Raw genomic sequence first — 10,704 nt, 5'->3', positions numbered from 1 at the left:
TTTCTATTGCATTTTCGTTTTATGACAATAATTACATATAAAATTTGCGTTATAGTCCTAATTTTATAGGGTATTATACGGATATTACCCCTCAGCTGGTATCCTTGACATTCTGAAGCTCAACTCTGCTAAATGTGATTTTTCTTCTAATGCTATAACCAACAAGGGCAAAGAGCTTGATCCTGGCTCCTCGTCTCTTTTACCTTTGAATGATTTCTTGAAGGGAGCTGAGATTACAGCTGCTGGAACTTCTGCTGCTGCTGCTACTGGTTTATCTGGGTATGCTGGTGACAATTTCTTTTCCGTGCCTACTGTTGGGAACAAAGCTTCATTGATTGCTAACATTGAGGTCCATGGCACTTCTGATGGATGCATGGGACTAGCTGATCTCTACTGCCACTCTGTCTTGAGCTCCAGTTTAAAGGAATCTGTCAAGAGGGCTAAAAAAAGAAAGTGTTGCACTGAGGTGGCTGATGGGTTAGTCAACTCTGATTATGTGAGTTCTTTGGGACGAGCTAAGGACTATTTGGGTCACTTGGCAAAGAAAAGATGCTGGGATACAGAGGCTACTGATGCCGCAATGAAGAACATAGCTGTGCAAGGCAAGATGACAAGTTTCTGTATTAAAATTACTGAGGATGAGGAAATGGTTGAATCAGACTCCTCGGTGAATTTTAATGGTGGCTTTGCGGAGGTTGGGCCTTCACAACCTCCTCTATCGCCATGAATGGATTAATCTGGAATTGTAGGGGTCTTAATAATGCGCTCGCCCCTACAATTCCTAAAATAAGAGCGCTTAGTAGTAGTAGCTATTATGATTTCCTTTTCTTAATTGAGACTAAGTGTAATGTAAATAGTGTGAGTCCTTTATTTTGCCCTTTTGGTTTTGTTATGTCCGCCGGTGTTAATGCTCATGGTGCTGCGGGTGGGTTATGGGTTGGCTGGAAGAATGAAGCCAAAATGAGTCTTATTGAGTCATGTAATAATTTCATGGTGTTTTTAGTGGAAAAGTTAAATGGGCGTTTGTGGTACCTCGTGTTGTTCTATGGTGCATCTCAATTTGAGTTAAGGGAGACGGTCTTTGAAAATCTAGAGACTTCTTTACACAAGTTAGCTCATCCGTATCTTATAGTGGGAGACTTTAACCAAGTGGATTATGGTAGCGACAAATTCAGCACTCGTAACTCCTACATACACGGTGCTTGTTTCTTTAATAATTGGAAGCTACGAAATGAACTCCTTGATATTCCATTTAAGGGGCCTCGGTTTACTTGGTGTAACAATAGGAAAGGTGACCACAGAGTTTATGAGCGACTTAATAAGGCTCTTGGATCTAAGGAGTGGTTCACCATGTTTCCTGAGACGGGTATTAAGCATCACCCGATTCAAATCTCGGACCATGCACCTATCGAGCTTGATCTCAACCTTACCAAATCAACGGGGAAGAAACCTTATAAATTGGATGCATGGGTCTTGGATTATCCGGATTGTCTTCAAGTTATTAAGAATGTTTGGAATGTTCCTGATATGGGCTCTCCAGCTTTTCGTGTTGCCAGGAAACTAGCCCGAGTTCGACAACATGTTAAACATTGGGCTTTGGATAAACGTAATGAATGGCTTGGACAATAGGATGATTTTGATAAACGGCTGGAGCATGGAATCGAACTAGCTACGTCTGGGGGAGGGGGTGATGCTTATGACCTTGTTAATGCTGAAGTGCGCGAGTTTGCGAAGGCGGTGGCTATCTACTGGAAACAACGGGCTAAGCTGCGTTGGGTCGTGGATGGTGACACCTGTACGAAGTACTTTTTTAATTGGGTCAAGGGGAGAGCGGGTCGAAACCATATCCTGGGCATTAAACGCAATGATGGGTCTTGGACTTATCACCAAGAGGAGATTAGCGGCTACTTTCAAGATGGTTTTACCAGTCTTTATACTCTGCCACAGCAACCCCCGCAGGCCGTTGAAGCCACTCCTTTTTTCTTTCACTCAAGTTTTAAAGAATGTTTGTAGGAGGGTCACGGATGATGATGCGCACACTCTGAATAAACCCTTCACGGCTCAAGAGGTACGACGGGCCGTTTTCCAAATAGGCCCGATGAAGTCTCCTGGACCGGATGGTATACCGGCTATTTTCTACCAGCGTTGTTGGCATCTTGTGAAAAAAGATTGCACGAAGGCTATCCTTTCCATATAAATTCCGGGATTGTTCTTAAGGAAATGAATCGCACTTTCATCACTCTTGTTCCCAAATGCGATAGCCCCGAAGAAGTGAAGGACTACCGCCCAATCAGCCTCTGTAATGTGTTTATGAGGATTGCTATCATATGCATTACGAATCGTATACAGAAAGTTATGGGTTACCTTTTTGGTGACTATCAAAATGCTTTTCTGGCTGGAAGGAGTATTAGTGACAATATTTTGCTAGCTCACGAAGCGATACATAAGGTGAACGCACATATGCGCGGCAAATTTGGCAAGGTGGCTTTTAAAGCTGATATGAGCAAGGCTTTTGATCGGGTCAAGTGGGATTTCCTTCACGCTGTTTTACTCAAATTTGGCTTCCCGGAGCAGTTGGTTACTTTGATTATGAGCTGTGTTTCTTCCGTAAGTTATGAAATCCTTCTAAATGGGACTCCTCTTCAGCCTTTCAAACCGCAACGTGGCCTTCGACAAGGTGACCCTTTATCGCCGTATCTGTTCATTCTATGCATGGAGGTGTTATCCTGCAATGTGGAATGTGCACAAAGGGAGGGAAAATTTCAAGGTATTCGGCTATGTCGTAGTGTGTCTCCCTTAACGCACCTCTTCTTTGCGGATGATTCCGTTTTCTTCTTTCAAGACAAAGGTACGACTGTGCGCTTTCTAAAGCGTCTTCTTGATAATTACTGTGATGCTTCGGGACAAGTTGTGAATGAGGAAAAGTCGGTGATCATCTTCTGTCCCAACACCACTCTTCGGAGGATGAGGTTCTGTTTAAAAGCTCTCAACATTAAACACAATAAAGGTTTCAGAAAGTATCTTGGCCTTAGGACTGAGTTTCAGGAATAAAAAAGGGAAGTCTTTAAGGGGCTTGTGGAAACTGTGACTAAAAGAATTTCTTCATGGAATGGGATCTTTCTCTCTCCAGCTGGGAGACTTACCTTAATCTCTTATGTCCTATCAAATCTCTCCATTTTCTTCCTATCGGTATTTAAAATACCGGTAAGTGTGACTAAGAGGATTAATGCTCTCTTGTCACAATTTTGGTGGGCTGGAAGTAAATCAGGTAAATGTCTTCACTGGTGTAGTAGAAGTTTCACCAGTCTACCAAAGAGTGAAGGGGGCCTTGGTATTCGTAATGTGGACTGCCTCAATCAGGCTTTATTGGCAAAGCACGTGTGGCGGCTCATGTCAGATGAGAAATCACTGTTCTGCTTGATTTTCCGAGAGAAGCTCATGGGATCTTTGGGCCTCGAGAACCAAAGTTGGCTATGTAGTAGAAAATCCCTTTCCTGGGGGGCACGAAGCATCATGCATGGTCTGAAACTTATAAGAGAACATATTGCCTGAAAACCGGGGATTGAGTCAAACCTTAATGTATGGGATAAGAAATGGGTTAACGGCCAAGCTCTTGAGCCCAAAGACTGCCTACTGGATGAGAGCTTTACTTTCTTAAAAGATCTCCGGGTCAAAGACATTTGCTTTAATAATGGCGGGTGGAATGAAGACCTAATCCGCTTACTCTTCGCGGAGGAAAGCGTGAATCAGATCCTTGCTATCCCCCTTCCTTGCTCTCGAACGAGGGATGAGATTTTTTGGCCGTTCACTAGCAGTGGCACTTACACTGTCAAGAGTGGGTATGGTATTATGTTCCAAGAGTACTTCAATGAGCACGGGTCCAACAAGGACAAAGAACGGGTCCATGCAGATTGGAAGCTTTTCTGCAGGAAATTTTTATGGCACTTCCCAGGCCCCCAAGCTTGGAAAATTCTGCTCAGGAAAATTATTACTGGATCGCTTCCGGTAGGAAGTGATTTTGTTAAAAGAGATTTAGCTTGGGTTTCATCTTGTGCTTTGTGTGGCACTGAAAGGGACTCCTTAGAGACACTGGATCCCCTTTTCCGGGACTGTGCTATTAGCTCACGGATTTGGGCGGGTTCTGTTCTGGGCATTAATGTTGGTCAATTCCCCTTTCTTGATGTTCGAACTTGGATTGTAAATTGGATCCTTTATTTGTACAAGTTGGAGGATGGGGTTACTCTGGTTATCCACTTTCTTGCGATCTTGGTGAGTCTATGGAACTTAAGAAATGACATTGTGTTTAGGGGCGATTCTTTTCACCCCGAAGCCTTTTTCTCCAAGACTCGCCAGATGGTTAAGGATGTTCTTCAGGCCATTAATAGGATAACCAATGACCCGTTACATCCGCCTGACTATGAGACTGACGAGCAGGATAATCTGATGGATAATGAAATTGATCTTCAAATGCTCCGTAGGGGGAGACCTTTTTACACTATTGGTGTTTTCTCCTCCTGTTCTATGGTGCGCATCTTTGTTGACGCCAGCTGGATTGACTCGTGCCTTGCGGGTTTTGGATGGGTGGTTCTTGGGGCGGAAGGCGATATCAGATATGAAGGATCTATGCGTGGTCGGGCTGAATCGTCCCTTCAAGCGGAAGCTTTAGGTATCAGAGAGGCCATTGGTTGGGCACGACAGGCTAGCATTCTTCACCTTGAAGTCTCCATTGATTGTCTTCAGCTTTTAACTCAATGGATGGGGAAGACTACCAAGCACCATCATATTTCGGGCATCTTGAAGGAACTCACTTCTCTTACAGCTACCTTTCATTGTTTTTGTTTTAGTTATGTTCGCAGGAATCAGAACACTAGAGCTCATGACTTGGCAAAACAAGCCATGAGTTTGCACTAGGAACCTTTCTTATCAGTTGCCAAAAAAAAAAAAAAGATCATATGATCAGTCAATTCTAATATGCCCTTTAGATCTATCCTTAACATGTGGTCACAATCATTAAGTCAGTCTATTCAATTGTCGCAGCCTATATTAGTCTTAAGCCAATCGGTGAAAATCCTAATTTATAAGACTAATTAAGTAATCCTGACCAGTAACTAATCAATTAGATTCAAACCACAATTGAACAACAACTAAAAGGAATTTAACTATTAATTCATTAATTAAACCCCCGTTCTAACAACCTAGATCCCCTTTCACCCTAGAAGAAGAATTAGCTACGCATAACAATAGAAAGAACGATAAAGATAATTAAAGAAAACATAAGAACAAAGATTAGAAATACCGAACAATGATTAATTGGAAGATTAAAGGTATGAACAATCTTGAAAGCAATAACACAAAAGAGTTTTAGAGAGGAAAGCTAAACTAAACTAAACTAGGGATTTTAGAATAGTGAAAAGCATAACCTAATTATTGTGTTGTAGTTTCCTATTTATAATAAAACATAATAATAAAATAATCTGACTTAAGGAAAGTTTCATAATAAGTATGTCAAACTAGTAGGATACTCGATTAGGTATTGACACACTCGATCGAGTGACTTCAGTAACTTCAGCTTCTTCGTGTCTTCTCCTTGTTTCCGTCTTGCCGACTCCGCGGTGCTCCATTTCACTCTTTTGCTCCACAAATGCTTCCATCCTGCATTAAAACACCAAACGGCGAAAGTATCAACATTTCTAACATAAACGACATATAATTAACATATTATAGCACAAAACAGTCTCAAAAACAACTAAGGGGAGACATAAATGTGTATATAATTATGATTCATCAGTATTGGAGTCACAGATTGGCAGAACACAAATTTTAACGGCCCAATCCTCCTCGAAGAGTTCATAAATAAGATCAGAATCCCAAACTATAGATGGAAGGATAAGATCCTTTACCAATAAGCCATTCAACGACGTTGGATGTTGGAATCCAAAACTAGTAATCCCAGATGGCGTATGACCATCAATCCACTTAGAAGTCCAAATATTAAGAGTAGAATCCAAACCAAATTTCCATCCAAGATTAGGGAGAACAAGCTCCAAACCATGTAAGATGCTCTTACATCCCCACGATGAGTTTGATCCAGTTTTAATAGATTTAGGATAAGCCATGGTATCATTACAAAAAACCTTGAAGAAAAACACCCGGCTAAGCAACGAATTCCTTTTTTTTCGGTCTTTTTTTTATTTGCTTTCATATATTTTTTTTCCTTCTTTTTCCATCATAAGAGATTAACACAATTTCTACAAAAATTTAAGCTACTGCCCACTTGACATTAAAAGTCCCATTCCCAACCAAAGTAGCAAAAATAGACATGAAACTCAAGCAACTGCGACTGTCCCGATAAGGTAGGCAAATTCTGGATTGTATGTATTAGATGGGATATAAAACGGCTACAAGGGTTCAAATAGGCTAAACAAAAGGTAATGCAAGGCATATTTGAACAGTAAGAAAAGCCTTTCCTCATGTACTTAGTCATATGAACGCATAAAAATTAAGAAACTAATGTCACACTTATGCAGTTTGATATTACATATTCCACAAGGAGAACCACACTCTCAAGCCTAATTGACGATGATACCAGTTATTAATGTTCCTGGCCTAGGAAGCTCTATAGACTTCAGAAATTTAAGTGGTTTATCAACATAATTTTGTCAAATCTAATTAGCATAAGGCATGTCAATACGGTCCAGACTTGAATTATGAGCTTTGTTTTCTTAAATAACGGGTCTAAACAATGTACATGGATAACTGTATTGGGATTCAAATGCAAAAGCAATGCAAATTATCATCATCGCTACTCAATTCACCAAGACTCGGCCTAAGACAAAGAAAAACATGTTTTTGGATTTTGAATTTTTTTAATTTTTATGGAATTTTATTTTTAAATGCACACAAAAATAATTAAAGCGCACAACTTAAATTAAATCATACAACATAAATAAATACTCCCCCAAACCTAAATGTCACAGTGTCCTCATTGTGACGCCTACAACACAGCAATCGCAGAAATCCAACAGCAGCCTATAGGACACAACTATTAACAAAAGGAAAGGGAAAATAACTAGTTAAATAAAGAGACAATACAATTAAAAGAAAGTACAAAGAAGGATAGTACCAGATGCAAAGTAGGGGATGTAGCGACGAGCTGGCTGTCACTATAGCGTATCCGCATCCGCATCCTTATCAACATACTCAGTACTAACCATCATCGCTCTCTCGAAAGGTAGCAAATGAGCATACATAATCCATATTAAGCACGTGAAATGCAACAGGTCCCTCGCTTTGCCTTACAAAGTAAAACGAGCTGAAAAACTCAAAGTGATCTGCGGCATAGGATGGATAATAATGGAGAAAGAAAACCACATCCAACATCTTCAAATAGGACTTTAATTCTGTCAAATATGCCTAATGTATCAGGCCGTTCAAAGACACTAGGACGAACACGGATGAAAAACAAACGCATCAGGCTATACGTCTAAAGATGAGAGTAGGATGGGTGGGGTCACTCCATACCGGGGGACTTGGTAACTCAGAGAAAGTTCGCCCGTCCTTGAACAACCTGTATTTGGGTGTTGGGTGTCCTGTGGACATAGTCATAGCGAAGACTAGGTCGGAAAACGGTCGACGGGTTGACAAACAGACAGTGACAAACCACATCAAAATTTGGACCTGCATAATTTCGTCTAAGATCACAGCAGACATGTACTGGATACTTTCCCCCAAATTCGTTCAGATTAAGAAAACCTAAAGCATATTTTGAAATGGACGCAGAACCCAGACCGAAAAACAAGAACGGAGCATAGATTAATCAATAATTTCGACTAATTTCGTGAATAATGCTACAGGATTTTCGAAATTAAGCAAACCCTAACTGTTAAAACCAAACAAATTAATGAAATTAAAGCAATTAGGGGTAGAAAACACCTGAAATCAATGATGGAATAACCCAATTCACACATCTTGAATCAAAATCGTCCCCGAAATTACCCTTTCTGATTTGAATGATCAATCGGTGGAGGAGGTGGCCGACGGTTAATGGTGGTGCGCGAGGAGTCTGAGATTGTGGTGCTATCTTCGAAGGGTGGCGGTTCTGGGTCATCTGACACGCTGAATATCTCCGGATCTGGGTCGTAATAGGTGGTCAAGCATGGTGAAGTGGTGGTGAAGGGAGTGTTTATCATGGAAGATTATGGAAGGGATGAATAAGAGGGATGAAGGGGATTCGAGTTTGGAAATCTGGGCAGTAGGAGTCGGTTGGAAGAAGAATTGAAGAAATTAAACGAGGCAATATTGACGACTACTCGATCGAGTAAATCACCCCTCGATCGAGTGTCCAAATTTCGTTAAACACCAACTTTCGACATTGCACTCTTTAGTTTATTTATTAGGATCCTCGATCGAGTGGGGGCATTACTTGATCGAGGGACCAATTTTATTCCTCTTTTTCTTCGAACGTGTTCATTTACGCCATAAACTCTTGTTACCTGCATTAAATCTCACAAAACTCGTCAAATTCACTCCCTCGCAGCGCTCAAGACATGAACACGACCCATATTTAAAACAAAATTAACTAGACTAACTAAAGACGGTATTTAAATGCAATTAAATTAAAATTTACAAATTAAATAAAAATTCGGGTTGCCTCCCGGTAGCGCTGGTTTCATATAGGTCCCGCACGACCCTTTTTTGTCTTTATATATTAATTAACCGTAATTGGCACAATCAAAATAGCTCAGAGCTCTTAAAAACTGATCATAAATCTGCGGATGTGTTACACAAAAGCATAAGTAGCACCAAGATATGACATGAGAATATAAAATCATTGTTAGAGACTGTATCAGCATATCAAATTTTTGGTGACAATTATAATAAAACCTCATCAAATTTTTCATCCAACCAAGATAGGGTCGAGCATCAAAACACAAAGTAGAGGTCATACGAGGTAGTTTACTACCCACCACACTAGTAATCGTCATGAAATTATCGTTAACAATTACCTCGGATTGGCCAGGAGGTCTACCACTCCTAATGTCTGAATCGGTAGCAAAAGAATATATTACCTCTGCCGTGCTAAAAGTATTCACTGACCCATATACCTTCTCATTTTCCTCTTTGATAGGCGCTATCCTATATATTGAAGCCTCTAAAGCATCCAGCTCAACTTTCAAAATGGGAGATTCACCTGTACATGTCTCATAACATATCAAAGCATCTGAAGGGTCCTTAGTGGAGGGCCCTTGTGCAGAGTATTCATCAATATCATCTTCAACATCATAAACATCAAAATATACATTCTGCACATTTGTATTAAAATGAACCTCAATAGACTTAAAATTAGAATCAAATCAACAACTGAAGGGAGAGTAGCCAAAGAAAGAGTCAGCATATCGTCACATGAGTCCCATTTGAGCTCAAGATCTTTGAATCACGCATCCTCACTCTCTTTATCCCAAGGTTCATCACAAAAGGGGTTCTCAAGGGGGTCCTTCAAGTCTTCCTCATGTGACGCACTGTCTGTAAATTTGTCATCGAGGGGTTCTAGATTATCTTCAAAGAAGGGGTTATCAACTAATCATATGGTCTCATCCTCTATATTTCCCTCGATATCCTTTGTATTCTTATAAATGGGTTCTATAGTCTCACCCACTCCCTCATTCTTGTCTGACTGAAATGAAAACGTCAGTTTAATGCATTCAAGAGCAAGTCATTCAAAGAAATAAAGGACATCTTCAATATTCTTACCACCATAATCTTCCTTACCTATTGAGTCAATATAAGCTTGGGTTTGTTTGTTCATACCTCTTATGATGGTAAGGCACACAGTAAGCAGTGGTAGTGTGTGTTCGCAATTATGAGAACGAATCCAATCATTCCATCTAAGCATGTAATCGTGGAAGTTCTCATCTTCACCCTGTGGAAACTGGATGGAAATCATTAGAACGGTCTCAAAGAATTGATGTTCCCTGAGAGAAAAGACAAACTAAACAAAAACAAATAAAAAATAGTTCCCTCCCCGGCAACGGCTCCAAATTTGACAAAGCTTAAGTCGTATCACCTATATCAAAATAATCCTACCTTAATACTAACAAATAGCTAGTGATAAGCAGGATATCGTATACACAGGGAGGCGGTATTTATTTAGTTTGTTAATGATTAAGTCTGTCTAAAGGTAAAAATTTTCTAGGGTTTTGTTTGTTTGGTTTCTTAACTAATTGCAATAAAGTAATAGATGAATTGAATAAGATTTAAAAGTTCATGGATCAAGTTCACTAAGTAGTTATCCGGAGATATGATTTAAATAATTAACAGAGAAATTTATGTTGTTTAAAGTCATATAATCAGTCGATTCTAATATGCCCTTTAGATCTATCCTTAACATGTGGTCAAAATCACTAAGTCAGTCTATTCAATTATCGCAGCCTATATTAGTCTTAAGCCAATTAGTGAAAATCCTAATTTGCAAGACTAATAAACTAATCCAGACCAGTAATTAATCAATTCGATTCAAACCATAACTGAATAACAACTAAAAGCAATTTAACTATTAATTCATTAACTAAACCTCCTTCTAAAAACCTAGATCCCCTTTCACCCTAGAAAGAGAATTAGCTACGCATAACAATAGAAAGAACGATAAAGATAATTAAAGAAAACATAAGAATAGAGATTAGAAATACCAAACAATGATTAATTGGA

The 10,704-nt window shown here is 39.7% G+C and overlaps 1 protein-coding gene and 1 long non-coding RNA gene across 2 annotated transcripts; one reads left to right on the top strand and one right to left on the bottom strand.

Moving 5' to 3' along the window:
- The first annotated feature begins 723 nt into the window (after positions 1-723).
- LOC141617663 (uncharacterized) lies at positions 724-4,911 on the top strand. The gene is made up of 4 exons (XM_074434827.1): positions 724-1,569; positions 1,630-1,795; positions 2,144-3,007; positions 3,662-4,911. Exons 1-4 carry the CDS (start codon positions 724-726, stop codon positions 4,909-4,911), a joined length of 3,126 nt encoding a protein of 1,041 aa, XP_074290928.1.
- A 375-nt stretch (positions 4,912-5,286) lies between these two features.
- LOC141623414 (uncharacterized) lies at positions 5,287-8,528 on the bottom strand. Its single transcript, XR_012533360.1, has 2 exons — positions 7,124-8,528; positions 5,287-5,652 (listed from the first exon to the last, which is right to left on the bottom strand). It is a non-coding gene; the product is annotated as an uncharacterized LOC141623414 (long non-coding RNA).
- Between the last annotated feature and the right edge of the window lie 2,176 nt (positions 8,529-10,704).

Source organism: Silene latifolia, chromosome X (genome assembly GCF_048544455.1).
Source record: "Silene latifolia isolate original U9 population chromosome X, ASM4854445v1, whole genome shotgun sequence".
Taxonomy (NCBI): domain Eukaryota; kingdom Viridiplantae; phylum Streptophyta; class Magnoliopsida; order Caryophyllales; family Caryophyllaceae; genus Silene; species Silene latifolia.
Note: the sequence above shows the minus strand (reverse complement) of the source record. Positions and strands in the feature narration are given on the sequence as shown.

Coding starts and splice junctions, on each gene's coding strand:
- LOC141617663 (XM_074434827.1), top strand. CDS start 724: ATGAATGGATTAATCTGGAATTGTAGGGGTCTTAATAATGCGCTCGCC. Junction 1,570..1,629: donor TTGCCAGGAAACTAGCCCGA/GTTCGACAACAT, acceptor CTTGGACAATAG/GATGATTTTGATAAACGGCT. Junction 3,008..3,661: donor CAACATTAAACACAATAAAG/GTTTCAGAAAGT, acceptor CTTTCTTAAAAG/ATCTCCGGGTCAAAGACATT.